Below are 20,811 nucleotides of genomic sequence, written 5' to 3' on the forward strand. Positions count from 1 at the left end.
AAAATGGTCTGTCTACATCATAATTAAGTAACTTTGTTTTAAAATATTCAGCTGGTAAGGATTGTGTAGGTTTAAATGCAAATAAAATTTACAGTTGTGATTCTTTATGCCCGTTTTATATCAAATGCACACACATATATATATATGTGTGTGTGTGTGTGTGTGTGTGGTTCGTTGTTTGTTATTCACAGGATCCTATTACTTCAGTAAAATGGAACAAAGAGCAAATGATCTACTGACAAAAACATTCATTACCACACATGTAGACATAAAGTACTTGGACTGTCAAAGATAATTAAAATAGTTGAGTACCGTATTCCTACAGCAGGTACAATAGTGCTGAATATACAGGTGCTACACGTGAACCTGTCACTTCTTATTACTAGACTAAATCAGACCATGTACAAACACCAAGTACTTGTATTTTCACACATAATTAAATCAGTCCACTAACCTGTTTCTGAATGGCTATAGATGACACGTCAAGTTTGAGGGTTTAATGGGCAAAATCGAGACTAGCTGGACTATATATGCCCCTTAACTTCAGCTATAAGATTACTTGCACGTGTTTCAGAAATATGCAGCTTAGCTTCATTTGTGCATAATAATGTGTGAACTGTTTTCCTCTTTTTAATCTTTGAAAACTAGATCCGCTCCAGATTATCAGCACATGTGTACTTGCTTTTTTTTTCTATTATGAGGAGGGATATATGCTAGTTAAATGGTACTGAGTTAGAATAGATGTGCTTTTATTAACTAATGGTTGGTGAGTATTCCTCTATTTAGTGATATTAGTGGTCACTGTCTGTTTGTGGAACAGGAACTGACAGATATTTTAATTTAATTCTGTTTCTGCTCCACGCATGACCTCAAAATTGTGTCTTTTAGTGATGACCATAGGTATTTTTATAAGGTCCTCCCTCACTCAATTATTTCAATTACATGGCACAAGAAACACCCGTGATGGGTCATTCTCTTTTGTCGGATACTTAGGTTAAAAGCTATACCACCTTGTCAGGTAACGCCTTAAAACATTGTCAGCTCTCTTGAGTTCCACAGCAGAAAGGGTCTGGTCTACTTTGAGTAGGCATAATCAACAGAATAAAGATTTTTTTTAAGTAAAAAAAAGAAAAAAAAGGGAATATTATAGATAAGAAATATATCTTGTGTGTTTGTTTGTAGAACAAAGCTACACAATGGGCTCTTTGTGCTGTGTCCACCACGGCTGTTGAAACCCGATTTTTAGCGTCATGAGCCCAGAGATTTCCTGCTGAGCCACTGGGGGCTAAATGAAAAAATAAATTCCAATATCGTAATTATTTTTCTCACTATTTTTGCTGTAGCGATAATTTCATTATGATATACCATTAAGCATTTCAAATCACATTTATGAATAACACCTAAGTTCAAATAGTAAACTCAACACTCTCAGTAGTATCATACCATTAATTAGAGGAATCCATTAATGCTAATGGATAACAGAATAAGACATACGAGTAGCTTATCAATATTCGTACGTTCCTATGGGTAACATAAAATGCTTACCAATAATACATTTCTGTCTGGCACGGCAAAATATCGGTATATTACCTACCATCGACTGTACAGAATGTAAGAAATCTTTATCGAACAATTTCGTTCTAGAAAGAGAGATCTGAAACCGTGAATCATCATTAAGCTAAGTGAATATCATTCTTAACAAATACAAATTATAACAATAATGATATGGGTGAACTCAGTTCAAAGAAAAAAAAATGTATATGTTGTTAAGCCCAAAACTACTCAGCAGGCTGTGTTTTGCCCATCCCTGGTATCGAAACCCGATTTTTTGCGTTATAAGCTTTATGGGTTACCACTAAGCCATCGGGAAATGAAATGGAAAGACAGATTTTGTTGCCAGTTTTTGTTTTTCTCTAATCTAGCTATTCCTCGAACTTGCATGATCATACCAGAGTCTCAAAAAGGAAGATGACTGAGAAAGGGGCTTTATTGTGCCAATATTCAATCTGAAGAATCATCGTATAAGGAGGGGAACCTTTCAATGAGTCTTCGGCTCAAATTGTAGAAAAACTTGTTGAAACCAGTTTGAATTCACGCATCTTGCAAAAAGAGATCAAGTTTGAGTTGAACCTGTTTCATTACCAGACGACGTTCATTGACGTCTCTTTGTAAGTCCCGTCCACCAGTCAATCAAAATTTGTCTAATGTAAACCATTGCTACTATAATATCTAGTCTCGGAATTGTAGAATTATTATATAAATGTAACCGTTTTCATATTAATTATGTTAAAAATAGATTAATCACGTTTTGGAAAATTCTTTGAGAACCTGTTTTGTGTCAGATCTTGCATTTTCTAAGACAAAACTTGTTTTGATATTTAAATTTGATGACGAGGAAACCTATTTTTTTAGAAAATATAAGTTTGGAGACGGCTTAACTGGGTAATGGAGAGAACTTTATTATAAATGTACGACGTTTCGACAAGATTATACACCTGCGAATGATAGTCTTTTCGAAACGTCGTACATTTATCAAAAAGTTTTCTTCAGTCAAACCATCTCCAAACTTTTATTTCGATATTGTACGTGTCTTACATGGTGAATCCGATAGGACAGGTAGGTACTGTATGTGAGTACTTAATATAATTTAAACTCCTGACAACTCATTATAAATGATTTCCTATTAATAAAATTCAAGTAACACACACCCATATGAATAGACGTCACTAGGTTGCTTAGTGATTAAGCCAATTCAACATTTTTCTACATAACATTAAGGTACCATATGCATTGAAGATTACACAGTAGATTTTCGTGCTGAAGCTCATTGCCTAGAGGAGAAGTAGTGGAATGTTGAACACACTTCACGCATAACACATCAAAAATGCACATTATCTACTCCAATCTACCCAGAGGTGCTTTATCTAAATTATGCCCGTACAAAGAACCAATTTTTAAATATAATTCAAGAAACTGGAGACTAAAAGTAATGTTTTTGGGTTTATGCTCATTTCAGTTAAATACAGCAGTAAGTTTCCGGACCAAAAAAAGGCTAAAATCATGGGTTCGATTCCCTTTTGTGGACAGAGCGCAGATAGTCCATTGCGTACCTTTGCACTAGCAAACTATATGTTAAGATAGTAGTGCTTAAGTTGCGTCCTCGCTACGAATTTCCATTATGAAATCAGATAATGCAACAAATCGGAGTCCGAATGAAATTGTAATAAAAAAAATAATCATTTTATAAAGTTTATTCACAGTGTTTTTAGTTTTTAATTTAAGAAACGAGTTTGTTGGGGAAGTACCATTGGTTTATAGTGTAAGTGTTTGTCAGGGAAAGTACCATTGGTTTATAGTGTAAGTGTTTGTCAGGGAAAGTACCATTGGTTTATAGTGTAAGGTTTGTCAGGGAAAGTACCATTGGTTTATAGTTAAGTGTTTGTCAGGGAAAGTACCATTGGTTTGTAGTGTAAGTGTTTGTCAGGGAAAGTACCATTGGTTTATAGTGTAAGTGTTTGTCAGGGAAAGTACCATTGGTTTATAGTGTAAGTGTTTGTCAGGGAAAGTACCACACACTACAAACCAGTGGTAGTTGACAACCACATTATAAACCAGTGTTAGTTGACAAACACATGATAAACTAGTGGTAGTTTCACTGAGAAACACACAACAAACCAATGGTACTTTCCCTGACAAACACTTTCACGATAAACCAATTTGTCAGGGAAAGTACCACTGTTTTATCTTGTAAGTGTTTCAACAAGGCGATTGCTAAGTAAACATAATCGTTTGGCAAAATACAGAAATAGTTATTTTACTTCACGTAGTTGTTTATTCGCGAGTAGATCAAGCAAGAGATGTTAAACAAAATCCAGAAATGTACAAGTTACCTGCTGTTTTTAGGCGTTAAATGTAAACAAAGATATCCCACAGAATGCTGAAATGTACAAGTTTATAACCAAGTTTGTTTATTTTTTAGTAATAAGAATCCATTTTTTCTCATATCTGTACATATTGTAATATAAACTTTACACCGAGTTTCACACTAAGCTTATCCTTCGAAAGAAGACAAAATGCGCTAACGTTGTAATTATTAATACTAATACAATTACTGGTAGTAGGTAGGAAAAATGTTGGAAAAGAAGCAATTAATAACACGTGTCTTGACTTGCAATCTGAGGGTCGCGGGTTCGAATCCCCGTCCCACCAAACATGCTCGTGGGGGCGTTATAATTTGACGGTCAATCCCACTATTCGTTGGTAAAAGAGTAGCACAAGAGTTGGCTGTGGGTGGTGATGACTAGCTGCCTTCCCTCTAGTCTTTCACAGCTAAATTAGGGACGGCTGGCGCAGATAGCCATCGTATAGCTTAACGCGAAATTCAAAACAAAAAAAACAACACGTATCTGGTATGGAGTTAACATCGTACTAGTGATTACGCAAAACCCATTACGTCAAAGTCTGGTATGAAAGATTGTTAGAAATACTGTTTGAATTTTTAATGTATAATAACTATATATTGATGCATAATTAGCGAAAGCATATCATGAGTGTTATCACGATGAGAATCGTATCGGTTGAATGTAAAAACACAGTTCTACAGTAAGTACGTTGAATATTTTCTCAGTTAGTTTGTCTGTATGTTTCTACTATTCTTGATATCGTTTAATACAGAAAACGAGAGTCTACTGATGAGGTTGCATCTACAATACGTCGATGTGATACTTAAAAAATAGAAATACGGATTTTTAGAAAATACGTTCTGTTGTGTTTATGAGAATTTTCCTTTAGAAGCTATATTGCGAAAAAGGGACACTTTACGATGGAAAGTACATGTGACTGAGCTGCAGGAAGTCGGTACGATACTCAGTCTGATAAAGGAAAGTATAGATAAGATTTCAATGGTTTACAACGCCTATGCTGACAAAGCGTTATCTATACTTCGGTAAGCTCGTGTAATATTAAATCCCAGAAAGACTGTTAATAATTTTTAACAAGTGTTTCTTTACTAGCCATGTGTGGTATCCCAGTTAGAAGAATGTGGTAACATTACAACTGCACATTGTTTGCCGCACACTGCTGCTGAAGAGGCTTTCGATCAATATGAATTGAGATCTCGTAAATGATTGCTATAGATAGCGTTTAGGTTGAGGCTTTTGTGTTGCATACCAAGCCAACTTGATGGACTTTGGTGTTGAAGGAAAGGCCTAGTCTGTCTGCAGTGGCTTACGTTATAAAATGTGCAGTTGCAATGCTATGCGTTCTTTTATACTGGGAAACCTTTATAGGGCTAGTAAAAATAGATTTACTGAAATTATTTGTGACCTGTGATGTAATATCACACAAATTACAGATTGTTTAAAAATTATTGCTTGTATCCCAGTGGCTTGTCTGTTGAATATTTCAAAATTGCTAGTTTAAAAGACAAAAATACTACATCAACACACACACATACTCGAAGAAAATGGAGTAAATTAAAAAATTTATAAAATATATCGGAAACCTAGGCTTTCGGACTGACGACAGCCCATGTGTTTATGAATATATTTTGTTTTCTGTAACCGGTTTCAGATGTAACTAACACAGAAAACATCGGGTACTCTCATTTAGATCCGCATACATTAGCAGCACACATCTTGGGGTTTACGATGTGGTAAGTATGAAACCATAACAAAGGAGTTAACTGTGTGTTTTATTGGGCTTAGTATTCGTGTGTGCGCACCTTTTTATGCAATCATTACGCATTTCGTTTTCACCCAAAACCTGATATCAGCCATTTTGTGTCCTTCACAGGAAAAAATGCTAAGGAATAAGTTTGGAACAATAAAAAAAGAAGACGAATATGGGCTTCAAAAAGTAATACCACTAAAACACTTTAAGCTAAAATTTTGACGAATATTAGGTTTGAAGCCATACATTTAACCATGTCTTATTGAAGAACTATTGTCTGAAAAGTACTGAAAGTGGTCTTTCACGAGTTTGATTGTATAATGCTATTTAATATTTAGAAAAGAAATACTGTGTCCGATTCCATAGCTGTTTAGATATACCCTGCTGTTAATGTGTAATTACAGACCTTTGAATGTACACAAGAATTACATCATGCTTTTAAATGATAGCGTTTAAGAAGAGCTTCTTGTAATAATTCGTATCAGTGTTTTGTATATCGTTGTATGGTTATATGGTCCCATTTCTTAAGGTTTTTCTCAACTGTTTATTGTACACTCTTTAGAATGGATGTCTTGTGATGTAAATAATTATAGACGTGTATAGAGGGTTGAGTACGTTATACTGAAACGATTTTAAATATGCATATTAGTTCGTCACTTGACAACTACAGCCGACATAAAGTCACTGGGCAACAGAACGAATGAGAATTAGATTTCGACATTGCTTGATGGGCCGTAGGTAGTGTGATACCACCCAAATTGAACGCTTTGGGGAAAGGTATGTAACAGTTCTTTCTAACGCAAAATGTTCATACACCGAATTCATAAAGATGTGTTCAATTTGGAGATTTAGAATTTCCAAAATTAGGATATCCATAATATATAATGACATTGGAAAATAAAAGAATGTGGATCAACTTGGGGCATAAAGGTCGTCCAGACAGAGACCTACAATAAGTCGTACCCCAACTATAGTAACTCCTGTTGTAAGACCCCCCCCCCCCTGAGGATCCATGAACACACAGACCAGTGATAAAAGCTGCCCCACGTATCCTAGGCAATAATATTCAAAATAATCAAGAAGCATCTGTTTGGAAAAGACTCAAGTTGCTTGTACACAAGTTGCTTCCAAGAAATATCCAATAAAGGAAGATCAATAATATAAAACTATATGAACAGTAACTAGCTGGAGAAAAAAGGCAGTACCTGATGACACTCCACAAAGGGTATGTGTGTGTAGTATTCTCAGATAAACTGATTCCGTAAAAGTATAGTAAAATATTCAAAAATCTTCTTGCCAAGCTCTATTCTGTGACATTTTGAATCATTAGTTACAAAGCGGTTCTCAAGATATCAACTGACCCACTAATGGAAATGTTTGCTGTCTACTTTCATATAGTATATTCAGCTGTACAGAAAACTTTCCATCAGAAAATGCTTGTGATGCCGTGGGCGAATGACCCAAAACAACAGGTAACTAGGGCAAAAGGAATTTAACCACTTTCTTGACTAACTTCTGTGTTAAAACTACATATGGCCATTTAGTAAGATGTGAATTATCTGCACTATTGTCTTGCAAGTTATTAGCCTTTAATTCCTGTTTTTTTACTGTTGTTGTTGATTAGCGTACTGGGCTACACGTCGAAAGGCCCAAGGTTTGAGTCGTGATATGTTCCATATCTTAAATTTTACATTAACCAATCCTGCTACTCAGTTGCGAGTAGTTGCATCAGTGGAGGATGCTGGTGACTGTCCCCTCCCCCATCTTGTCACATTTTCCATAATATGATTTGATCAGCGTTAATCAATAGGGCAATATTTTGTATTTTTAAAATATTATTTTGTCATAATTTATTTCACAAACTTCTCATTACAACCGTTAGGTAAGTTTTCATTAAGATTACAACGATGTTCAAAACTATAAAATGTTTGTATTCTGTTCTGTATAAAAATGGCTTGTTTAAAAAGCTTTACATAATATAAAACACTGCTATATTGTGATAGCTAACAAAAAATAAAAATATGTTTTCATTGTGATGACTTAAGTGCAGATTCTTTTTCACTAGTAATCAAATAAGTTTTTCTGTAGATATTTTTATGTGGTACTTTCAGTAATTTTAACATTAGCATTACAGTTTTTTTATAGACGTATCACGATACATTTTCTTTCAGTAGTTCACTGCTTCAATAGCTAAATATATATATATCGAAGTTCTTATATATTCTATATCGTTTTGAAATGGAAATAATGTTATGCTTTTATTTCATAGGTAAGTAGATCTATACATTGGAAATATTTATAGAAACTCCCAGGTGATACAGATACATGAGCTGTAACAAATAATGAGTAATTACAAGTAATTGACCAATTCATCGTTTGTACAATGCATTTTTTTACAGAAATTACAAAAGAGAAGCAGATAACATGTATAATATACTAGTATTTTGTGCTTGCTTTAAACAGAGAAGTAGTATAAGTTTACCAATGTAAGTTTGCGATATATTGTTCTTATTATTTTTCACAATTCAGCTGAGGATTTTGGCTGTTGTTTGACCTTTTCAGCTTCCATATAACCCCATACAGCCTTAATAATATTCATTTTAAGACTGTTTAGGGCAAGCCTGTTTGTAGCATTCCATCAACTTCTCTTTACTTCCAGGTATCGTTTCAACACAGTTGCAGCATGCTTAGGATCACTGTTTTGCTGGAAAGTTGATTCCTGCCCCACAGGTCTTGTTTATGAGGGAAGTACATGATGGATAATGATTTGCTTGTACCTGTCAATAATCAGGATGCCATTTTTGTGAGATTTCTAACGTCATCTAATGCAAATCAACACTTCTTGTGGTATTTTAGTAGGCTTCGCTGTTAATGTTGTTCGCTAACCACAATACCGTTCTATTCATTGCCGTCAAACAAACTCTCGTTCATTATTCCACCTTTTGAAGTTTGCCTATTTCAATCTTCTTTTTTTTTTCCAGTAGATGCGTATTCACTATCCACTTACGCCATTTTTTTGGTAATTAGTATCTTACTGTTCACACCTGTACATGCAGCTACATTATTAAAAAAGTTCTGTACTATGTGTAAGTTATTTAACATCACTTTTTGAAGAGCTTGGGATTTCTGCTCCCCAAGTTGCTAAGTGAAGGCTTATAACGCTAAAGAAAGAAAGAAAGAAGGAAGAAAAAACGAGTTTCGATACCCGTGGTGGGTAAAGCACAGATAACCCATTGCATAGTTTTATGATTAACATACTTTTATATTATCTACCGTCTCTATTATCAGCAGTACTAGTTTCACATGACCTCTACATAATTTCTATACAGCCACTGAAACATGAAGTTTCGCCCCAATTTATCGCATGGACTACCCTTCACTAGCAAAAACTTTGATTTATACACGTTTGTCACGAGGCATTTCCGTTTTGGGTGCCATGGATACAATCTTCGCGCCACTGCTAGGAACAGTACGGGCTTGTACTTTTATTTTCATACATATTATGCTGGTGTGGCACTGTGATTGATTGAATGACAGCTAGTCACAGTGTAACCTATCTAAATGGGATTTTCTCTGGTGAAGTTCATTTTCATACAATAGAAAGGGAGCTGTCCCGTGATATTTGCAATTTATATCCATTTGATTATTCCTTTCTATAACTAGATGTACTTCCGCAGGGACCCCTAAAAGAGTTCTTTTTTTTTCAAGAGTAAATAAAACTAAAATTAACAGTAATAAATATTTTTAATTCTTGCTTTTGAAGTTCATATGCCATGCTGTGTTGTAGCCAACAGAGTGAATAATATTTCACGTGATTCATGGAACGCACACGTCTTACTAACGTCAGGACAGTACACATTGCAACATCAAGCGTCCCTTATGTGACGTAATTTTAGTGTCTACTGACTGACTGATATACAACACACTACTGTATAGTGGTGCGAGTGGTTAAAACAAATATCCCCTCCAGGCTGCTTTGGGCCTTCTTTCGAGGAGATTATTTTCAATACAGTATATGTTTGATTTTTCCATCTTTTAAACTTCACAAGAGCGTTTTCTCATCCACATTTGACGAAAGCATGCATGATGGGAGCATCGTAGAACGACAAAACATTGCTTGAAAATACTGAAGATCGAAGTAATTTAGGGAACGTCCATAATTTCGCAATTGAATACTATCCAACATCATTTCATAAAGGTATGTGGGTGGGTAAAAACACGAACCTGTTAGAGAAATTGTGTCAAAAAAAAATTAGCATAATTAATAAACTTTATCTTTTTTTTCTTGTCAGTATCTTTTTTCTTTTAAACAAATGTGGTTAATAGGACATTTATTTCGCTCTTTCTCACTCTACACACTTATTTATATTCAAATATTTTTGTGTTAGATAAAAGGGGTAGGTGAGTTGGTCTTGGAAAAATATTTGATAATTTTTAACGGCGACGATTGTTACTGATGCTCTAAAACTACATATTTGATTCAATGAATCTATTTCTAGTTTTGTTTTTCACTTTGTATTGCCAGTTAAAAATCAACTACTCACTGACAGACCACTTGAATGCAAGATAAATGCATCAATTAATATTTCTAGCAGCAGTCGTCTAAAAAGAATCACGAGTATGATATTTTCAGTTTTGGTTTTGTCTTTCTGCCTGCCACTATAGAGTGTACTAACATCAGACAATCGCGTGTTTCATTGCTAAAATTTAAACTTTAGGCACATGTTTATCACGTCAACATGTCAAATAAGTTTTGCGCCACGTTTCTCAACGTTTCAAGTAAGATACATGTTAGAACCAGATGAAAATATATTTGTATAAACTGTTCTATCCAGCAGAGTGCTGTAGCGCATAAAATTCACACCCAACGTGAATTAATTGTATTTGTTTGTTTGTCCACGAATTCCTCCCACAGTTATGGAACTAGCAAGACCCAAGCATGAATTAGGTTTAGGAGAAGGGATTCAGGGTCACTGAACCCGAATCTGAAATCTGATTTTATATTCTTGGCCCCCTCGAGATCCCAGAGCCGTCATGATTACCATTGTGATCTTATCCCCCTCAGCGGGAGCAAACTTGTCATATGTGCTGTGGTACCATAGGCGGGTGGCCTTACGGTTAGAAGTAACTGTTGATAATGGAGGAGCCTGATCACTACGTTGAAGCTTATGTGAATCACGAGGGAGACCTTTTAACCCTATAGCGGAGTGCAGGTATTTTATGCTGCTTTCTTAAATAAAAGGGTACCTTTGTTTCTTTGCAGTGGTGCTTGGTTAACAATTTTATCATTTTTCTGCATTCGCTTCGAAGTAAAAAAATAAAAAATAGATATGTTATTTTCCATTTCACATGGTTATTTTGTAAACAAAAACTCTCTAAAAACTAACTAATTAACTTCTAATTGGTCTGAGTTACTTTGTATTCTTCTTTAAGGAAACGAAACGAAGAAGGACTGGTGAAATGAGTGATCAAAAGTCAATATCAGAGTTGGTATTCAAGTAGTATCATTGAAGTAGATAGATAAGATGTGATTAATGGAAAAAAAATGACGGACTTTTTCATTTTTGAGTGGAGAAGATGCTGATGTGTGTGTGTGTGTGTGTGTCTATAATATATAAGATTATTGCACATGCAAATAAAATGATTATAAGTCATATACAAGATTTTTTATGTAGAATATAATTGTATTTGAATATTAGGGACTTTTACAGCATTAATATTTCTTAATAAAAATATTTAATAAAAAATGCTGTAACTTCCTCTTCATTTATCACAGTGCCAAACCACCAGTTTTGAGTGTTTAGCAGAAAAACTTTATACAGCATTTCATGACATATCAGAATGTTTTAAGCAATGCCGATTGCGGAGTGGGTTGAAATGCCAAGAAACCTACGTGAGCGTAATGGGGAAAACGTACGATTAATGTATGAGGTGTTTTCATGTATGTGGCTTTGTTTTATTCTTTTTTGCATGTTCTGTAATTCATGAAATGAACACCTGATGATACCTTTGTGGTCACTCTGAATGATCACTTTGTAGATGCACTTGGTGTGGTTTGTTTTTAATATATATACTTCATTTTTCATATTAATCTGTTATTTAGTTTCTATTTTTAGGGATACGAATAATCAATTCTTATCTTTGACATAAACAAGATAGTCTCGAACCTTGAAATTTGAGCTTCTGTTGATGTTTTGTATCACTTTTGTTTTTGTTCTTTGATTCTTACGAAACGTGTGTTTAGTGGTTCTTTATTAATGTACCTACAGATTTAAAAAATAAATCTAGACAGCTGGACACCCGAGCAGTAGTATGGATAATCCAGGTTTTATTAAATATGGTAAAGCATTGCAAGGTATTGAGATAATAAATTTTGCCAATTTTCTATCGTAATGCCTCCTCGCGCGTATTTCAAAGCACAACCCAACAATGTAGACCACGCCCACTGAGAGGGTGGGGAAGTTAAAAAGATTTCCCCGGGGTCCTAAATTAGGGAGGTGATATCTGTTTAATTCATACCGAACATTTGAAAGTTTTAAAAAGCAATTAACAAGATCTCATTCGGGTACCTTTCCACAACTGTTGTATAGCCCCTCACGTTTTACGCACAATTCCAGTTACTGTTGGTAAATCATTATTAAGAAGTTGAATCTGATTAAAAATTAGTTCTGTTCCACCTTTGCCCAAGACCGTATGTTTGGTCTGGAAACACTTGCAGTTGGAAACCTCTTGGCTCGCACTTTGAACTTTGACACTATAAATAATCACTTTGCTAGACAGAAGACCGAGAAAGTGAACTTTCAACTGACATAATTAATTAATTTCATGTGTTTTTGACTTTACCTGGACAACAAAACTCGAAAAACAAAGATATAGATTAATTCGACGGTTGAAACGAAAGTTGTATACATGTATGAAAGTGTGACTTATTTAGACCTCTGCATATTATACCAAGAATGATAATTTATGCCCCTTTTTTTGCTTTTAAAACATTAAGTATATAAAATACTCATAATTGAACACAGATTTTTCATCGTGAAATTGGTTGTATATTTATCTTTTTCCTTCCAATTTTCTCCTGTTTTCCATTATTAAAAACGAAGAACAAAAAACGCAGAGAAATAAAACAAACTATAAAAAAACACGAAGAAAACACGCACACACACAAACAAAAAACAGCTCATTCCTATAATTAGATTGCAAGTCTTAAAGTTTCGGTTGCTTGCTTACTAGGCCGGAATATACTGGTACTACATTGTATAGTTTAATACACTTGTATGTACATAGTACTACAGCTTCCTTCTTTAGATTTGGGTTATGAGACACATTCTACAATTATTAAGATTGTATAATAATTGAGTACACCACACTTCGAAGTCGTTCACTGTTTTGAAAACGAGTCAACCAAAGTGATTGTAAAAATGTTTAGGACTCTCGGTGTATGTATATTAGACTTCTTTCAAACTTTTATAAATGTATTTCTTCAAAGTGAGGTCTCTATTCTTTTATTTTGTTTATTCTTACAAGTGCTACTAAATATATATATATTGCAATATGCTTATTACTTACCGTGGTATTTAATACTAGTGTGGTTATGCTGTAATTTCGTTTTCAACTTATAAAAAAAACGAACCCTGGGGTTTTAATATGTTGAGGTTCAATAGCAGTCACAGACACAAACCAGCTAGATTCTGGTTTTATTACCGTTTTCTTGTTATTAATCGGTTATCGATGGGATCTTCTCCCTAGAAGTCACTGATTACATTTTGCTTCTATAGAGGCAATAGTATGAATATCTGGAGGTTATGGCACTTTGGACTAAAGTCCTGGAGATCCCGATCAGCAAAGAAATATAATTACTATAGTAATGGAACTTTACAATACAAATGCTTAAACAATCAAAATTTAATTTTATAACAATCTAACGTATATAAAAGCCAGTGTATGTCACGTCACGCTCGATTTCTTGAAATAGGAGGAGTCGTAAAAGCCAAAATGCTTTTATCCAGATAGAATAGTTCGATTACTGTCTGCCCATTAAGATTTTAGTGATTGGAGGTGCAAGGAGGTTGTGAGGGTGTGTATGCCGTGAAACCTTATAAGAGTAGTGAGTGTTGGTAGAATAAGCCTAAAGAAAAGACTTAGTATGGGATCATCTAGCCTAGAGCCAAGTGCATAAAAGTTATCACGAAAGTAAAAATATCGATTCAATTTTAAACTCAAATCGTTTCTGAATTGAGCTATTTTATGTTATATCACCAACGTTTTTAATTAAAAAAAAACCTCTTTAATTAACGGAGACTCTAGATTAAGAAATCTATATAAATATAATAGTAATGTCGTAACTACTTCGCAGGATGTGAATGTACTTTCACCAAAATTGGTTTGGAGGTTCATTAGGTCCATGCGGGGTACATACCAATTTTCAGTTTTGCATTTTGCGGTTTTTACCACTACTTCGCTCCTGTTGATGGATCTTCACCAAATTTGGCATAAAGGTTTGTTGGGTCCATGCGGAGATACATGCAAATGTGCAGTTTCACATTTTATGTTTTGCAGTTTTGTTGTATATACATTTCATTTTTTTCATAAAAGCCATTGTTGGAACGTAGTGTTACCAAAATACACTGGCTTTTCTATATATTAGAAGTTGTTAATCTAACTGATTTTTACAAATAATTATTCTATGAATACGCCACGAGTTCATTTCATGAATGATCTTAATTTTGATTGGCTCTCAAACGAACTTATCGACGTTTGACTGCTTCGACTACACTTTTTTTCCTCTTTGTTGGTCAAGCTTGATTTCGAAATACTTATTTATTTCACTTCGCTATGAAATGTGTGGTTAGGGTATCCTATGGGGTGGGAGTGGTAGTACTTGCCCCGTTATTTTTGACGGGCTAAAAGGTAGTATGTTAATAAACTACAGCATTATAATCACACTACAAGAAAAAATATTTAAAAAAGTTGTAATCTGCCGTGCGTGCGTTAAGTGTATGATTCCATCTATTGTCTTTATCACGGAAGCTATCATTACATTTGATCATCAAGTAATCGCAATGGCCACATTCCCTAATTGGCTAATAAGTATACTACAAAGTCAGATGAATGAAGTAACATTCTAATCAGCCCCGATCACTATTTATATATATAAATTGTACAGTGGGGTGTCGATTTATTAAACAAGGAAGAGTTAAGAATTGTTGAACATGTTTTTTTACAATATCAAAATTATCAACAGCGCACTTACAAAAATCGTCTAGCGCGTATAGTTAACGTTACGACTTTCTGGCTGTTATTTAAAGGTAACATTATTATAGCTGAGAAAGAAGTACAAATCGTAATTAAATGATGCATTAATATCTGTAATGTAAAATCTGACGCTAATGTTAAACGAAAGGGAATTAATTATATAATATGTTTATTATTCTTGTCATAAGACATTAGTATTAGGATTATCTTATTCTTATTATGACATTCTTTATCCAGTATTTCTTGAAATACAATTACGCACTCTTCTCTATCTTGAAAAATCCATAACGGACTGAATAAAGAAAGTAACATTAAAAATATAATATACTTAACTCTAATGTCTTAAAACAAATATAATTAATTATAATCAGGCTTTATCAGCTTAGAAAAGGCTTTCAAACCTTGTATCATATATTATTTAATTTCTGTATTGCGTATTGGTGTATAGAAGACACACTAATACTAGAAGTAAACGACCTTATAACACCAAAATGTTGTTATTTAATTAGACACTCAACGTTTCGCTTTACAGCTTCTTCAGGAGCGTTCACTAAAACACAAACTAAAACTGACGATACAAAGCTTCAAATGTTGGTTTGTGTTTTAGTGAACGCTCCTGAAAAAGCTATAAAGCGAAACGTTGAGTGTCTAATTAAATAACAACAACGTTTTGGTATTATAAGGTCGTTTGTTTCTGGTATTAACATGTATCGTACAGTTTAAATTGTTTGGATAACAATAACACTTAATTTTATTGTTTCAACAGATCTTAGCGTCATGCTAAAATAGGCGAAGAATCATGTTTTGTTTTTTGATATTGAAAGAGAACAAACATTTCGAATAGCTAAATTAAGAAAACGTATTTGACGCCTAAACTTATTTGTTTGTTTGTTTTCTTAACGTACGAGTAGAAGAAAGCGTGTTCACTCTCATGTAATACCGCGAACAGGCACGCGTGCGTGTTTGCGATAACCTTCACCTTGATCTGTATGACTGCACTGTGCAATGAAATAGTAATTGTGAGCTCCCACCCGCGGCAGCCTGCCAGGATATAGTAAAAGGTTGCCCAGTTTTGTGTGATGGTTGCGAAGCTTTGCTAGTCTGCATGGCGGCGTTTGTAATATTTGCATTATCGTTACGTGCGTACTAAAATCGGTGAGAACGAGTCTAGAAAAATAGCGCCAGTTGGTCGAATAAATGCGCATGCTCAAGACGTGATATATTATGTGTATTCACCTCAGCGGTACATACAGTTTCATGGCAGGGCAAGAGACTGTTGAGGGTGCACTCTAGGCACGTAAAAATGAGGCATCCCCACCCTTTTAGGGACGGAAGAAAAAGGGAAATAGACTCTGTACCTGTATTTATTTCGGGCCAGGCACTGGCCTTGACGGCCAAAGAAATCCATCCGCCCTTTGCAACCAGATAAACTGACGTAGCAAGTCTTGACATTACTGGATATGTGTGAGTTAAATTTTTTCTTTATTCAAATTAAAATATAGGTAGTAACAACATGCGTGCCAATTTTACGTTGTTCTTATGCATATGTTGTGATTATTGTAAATTGTATGATTCTATGTCCTTAAGATAAATGCAAAGGGGGGTGGGACGAGATGCTTGTGTGTGTGTGTATTATGGTATGGCTATCCGATGTTTATCAGTTAGTGTGAAGTTAGAATATTAAATGATTAAATCAAGGTAATATGGAGAAATTCTTAGCATTATGAATGTAACACAGGGCATTATCAGGTTATTTCGTCGATCTTTTGCTTAATTATTGTGATACTTGTGAACTCTCTCTCTCTCTTTATAATTCGGAGTTAGATCTGTGGTCCGTGTTCGAGTCCCATTACCGCAAAGTATAATAATAATAATAAAATAATAAATGCTCGTTCTTTACACTCTGAGGCCGAAGATACGTCATAAGAGTAAAGGTCAAGTTCAGTAAGAGTTGCTCACGAGTTGACGATGGCTAGTGTTGAATAACTGCCTTCCTTCTATTCTATTACTTCAAAATTAGGAACGACTAGCGCAGGTAGATCTTGAATATTTGTGCGCTATATTCAAGAAAAACAGGCATTATAAGGATATCAATTCCACCGTTCGGTCATATATAGTTGTCCAAAATTTATCGACTAGCTACTGTCAGTTCAAAACTAGGAACGGCTAGCGCATATAGCCAGCCCATGAGTAGCTTTGAGCCAATATCCGAAAACAAACTTTATAATCTGAAGAAAATGAAGAATGATGCTGTGGCTAGTGGTAAATGAAACTAACTGCTCTTTATACGCGCATATACCGCTGTGTAAATGGAGATTATTATTATTAGGAATTCTTTTTTTTTAATTATTGGAGTGATGAAAAAAAAATGAAAACGAAAAATTGAAGAGTTCTTTTCGAACATTACTAGTAAACTGTTGTGTTCTCTTTAGAAATGAAAACTTAAATTCTTGGTTGCAGGTAAATTCACGGTAATATGACTTGGTTTAAAAATCGTGAATGCAAACAACGCCAATAAAACTTGTAATCGTCATGAATCGTCTTTTCGTGTTTGTGAAAACATAAAACATTTGCAGTCTATTTCGTAGCTTGATGATAATAAGGTGGATGTCAGTTTTGTATCAATTTTCATCTATGTATGTTTACAGTCATAACCACAGATATATATACTTCCACGTTCCACGAACCTAAATGACGGCTATCCAATATGTACCTTACACCCGATATGTGGACATAATCCATACACACTTTTGTAACTATATTATCCAGACCAATATGGACCTTCATCACACACATGATTTTCTGACTTACGTCCCACATACACCTTGTAACTACCATCCAGTATGGACTTACGTCCAGCATACGCTTTATAACTTCCATCCAGCATGGACTTACACGCCACATATACTTCTGTAACGGCTAGCCATGCATATTGTCTGATAGCAATAACCCCATGCTTCTTAATCGATACTATTATCTTCAATTTTTTGGTATACCATCAAGATGCGATTGACTTAAGTGTATTGGTTCTTGCTGTTTAATTGCCCTCAGGCAAGTCCATAAATGGGATGCGAAGAAGTCAGTGGCAAATAGACGCATACAACAAAGAGCAAGAGGTGTAAAACAAAAACTGAAAACATAAGTAGACTTGAGTCATAGTGAGGAAATTAAAACAGATTTATTTCCTTCCAGAAATTAAAATAACAAATAAGCCCATGGCGTAGTAAATAACAGGTTTATTTTCAATTAAATTTATTCAGTTGCAAAATAGTAATATCATTGTTTTGTTTTTTGATCATACGATCATACCCCATTACTATTGTATTAATTCTAGACTATATAGGTGGATAGCGCCACTGATACTGTCGTATGGCACGCACGACGTAATAAGCATATGGCGAAGACATATGCAAATTTTCATATGGATAATGTTTTTTTATATTATAATGGTAGAGTTGAACAAACTAGGCTACACTCTCGCGCGTTCTTAAAAGTAAATATACGTAATAAATCAATATTAATGGAGCAAGCAATTGATATAGTCTAAAAAATTCCACCTGAATACTACTATAAAAAACATCATGTTATTAGTTATGTACACGATTTATGTTCTGTAATAAATGCACACCCATTTCGTCACATTTTATTCATGCGATCCCTCTAAGAAAGACAATAACCCCATTCGTTAAAGATTAGAAAGAATTTTATTTTTTGTTTTAAATTCACACAAGTTTTTATCGGTTGTACACAGAAACATTTTTGTTTATTTTATTCACCAGGTTTACGTGGCATCATCAGGTGACATACAAGAGCCGAGGCTAATTTATTCACAACGTTTCACCAGGTTTATCTGGCATCATCAGGTGACATGCAAGAACTTATGCTAATTTATTCACAACGTTTCACCAGGTTTACCTGGCATTATCACGTGACATACAGGAGCTGAGGCTAATTTATTCACAGGTTTACGTGGCATTATCAGTTTTTGTATGCCACCTGATGAGGCAAGGTAAACTTGGTGAAACATTGTGAATAAAATAAACAAAAGTTTAACCATGTACAGCTAATAAAAACTTGAATAACTCCATTTGATCTTCAAATTTGACCAGAGTTTGACGTTGCACAGGCTTTATGAACATGATCTGGGTCATAATGCCGTCTTCTGATTGATACGAAATTTGCTGTACAGATATAAACTGCATCAACAGAAGGGAGGTTCGTTACTTTATATCTATTTTTTTTTGATCAGGTGTGGTTCTTTAAGACAGTTCGACCGAGTCAGACTCGAACTCTGGTTTCGTGTTTTGGCAATCTCTTTCGTTCTATTTATTTTGTGTGTGATAGTTCTATCTGCTGGTGACTGGCAGTGGTTAATGTGGAAACTTTGTAGATGTCAGAGTTGGACAAATACTGAAAAAAGTGGTGACCGACTCATGTTGGTACATTAGGGTCCGTAATGGGAACCTTTTAAAGCACGACATTAGGCAACTGATCTGTACACTAGACACCCAGGACAAGGTCCTTAAAGGTCAATCACATCAGTTAATGACCGCTGTTTGCACAACATTAGGATTTGCTAATCCACTGTTCGTGGACGTAGTATGAACTTCCAAACAACAATTGGTGAGAAACAGACTTCATGAGTTCGTTTCAGGTCGAGAATCCCCCCCCCCCCCCAAACCTGGCTCAGCGGTAAGTCTGAATCTGATAACACTAAAAACCGGGTTTCGATACACTTGAGAAGAACAGCATAGATAATCATTGTAGAGCTTTGCTCTTAGCAACAAACAATTCATGACGAAAAGACCTACCTCAGCCTCAACAGTTGACCGCGTGACTCTTTTGAATTTACCGAGATTGGCAACAATGGCGTTGGGCGTCTGTTGTGTTTGCTTACGAACCAGCGTTTCGTTGATGGGTGGATTCATATGTGATGAGAGCCGAAGATGAACACTAAGCAGTGAGCTCTGTTCAACATCTGCAATATATATGTACGTGGTAAAACACCCACTTGTACCATCTTTAGTGAGCGCAGTCGTAACAAGTTTTGTCCTGATACAGGATAATACCACAGTAAACTTGCCATCAGTTTTTTTCTGTTTTAAACTTAGGGTTATTTAATACTTGGTCATTTTAAAGAAGCGGACATTCATTTCGATTGAAAGTATAGTTCAATAAGTTTATAGTTATGTAGCACAAAGTATTTGGCACGACATCTGGCGGTATGCTGCCATACGATATCCACCCCCCACTCCCCAACATACTGCTCTTATTGCTCTTTCTGATGGGAAGATGAATTTTGATTTTTACGTCAATTCTGTTGGTAAACTTTTTCAGACGGATTTTAAAAAATTCCGCTGTGTAAGTTGGTGCATCTACAATAATTTACCTGTGAGCCATGACATTAGTCGAAATTCTACGTATGTTAAAATTTAGGAAATTAAGTTCTTTAAAAATGTGAGCATTGTAGTTTAGTGTCTGTAACAATGACGATTACTTGATTATAGAAGGAAGAGCTCAGATGTTACGGAGACAATATGGCTACGATAGATAATGGGAAAACTCTGATTAACTCGCACGTTGTTGTTATTATTGTTGTAGAAGGAAGAGCTCAGATGTTAGGGAGACAATATGGCTATGATAGATAATGGAAAACTCTGGTTAACTCGCACGTTGTTGTTATTATTGTTGTAGAAGGAAGAGCTCGGATGTTACGGAGACAATGTGGCTATGATAGATAATGGGAAAACTCTGGTTAACTCGCACGTTGTTGTTATTATTGTTGTAGAAGGAAGAGCTCAGATGTTACGGAGACAATATGGCGATGATAGATAATGGAAAACTCTGGTTAACTCGCACGTTGTTGTTATTATTGTTGTAGAAGGA

At 35.0% G+C, this 20,811-nt stretch overlaps 1 protein-coding gene across 7 annotated transcripts in view; it reads left to right on the top strand.

Moving 5' to 3' along the window:
• LOC106465730 (glucocorticoid-induced transcript 1 protein-like) overlaps nucleotides 1-20,811 on the top strand; it is a 153,418-nt gene that overhangs the window by 76,859 nt on the left and 55,748 nt on the right. For 2 of the 7 annotated variants that reach the window (XM_022394105.1, XM_022394124.1), the window contains exon 1: nucleotides 16,010-16,389. The exons of 4 other annotated variants lie outside the window; for them this stretch is intronic. In XM_022394105.1, coding sequence (XP_022249813.1) covers nucleotides 16,386-16,389 — 4 coding nt within the window. In that variant the 5' untranslated portion in view covers nucleotides 16,010-16,385. Of the gene's footprint in view, nucleotides 1-10,550; nucleotides 10,884-16,009; nucleotides 16,390-20,811 lie in introns of those variants that run through there. One more of the 7 variants, XM_022394135.1, reaches the window with a different exon arrangement.

The sequence above is a fragment of the Limulus polyphemus genome, unplaced genomic scaffold, assembly GCF_000517525.1.
Source record: "Limulus polyphemus unplaced genomic scaffold, Limulus_polyphemus-2.1.2 Scaffold70, whole genome shotgun sequence".
Lineage (NCBI taxonomy): Eukaryota > Metazoa > Arthropoda > Merostomata > Xiphosura > Limulidae > Limulus > Limulus polyphemus.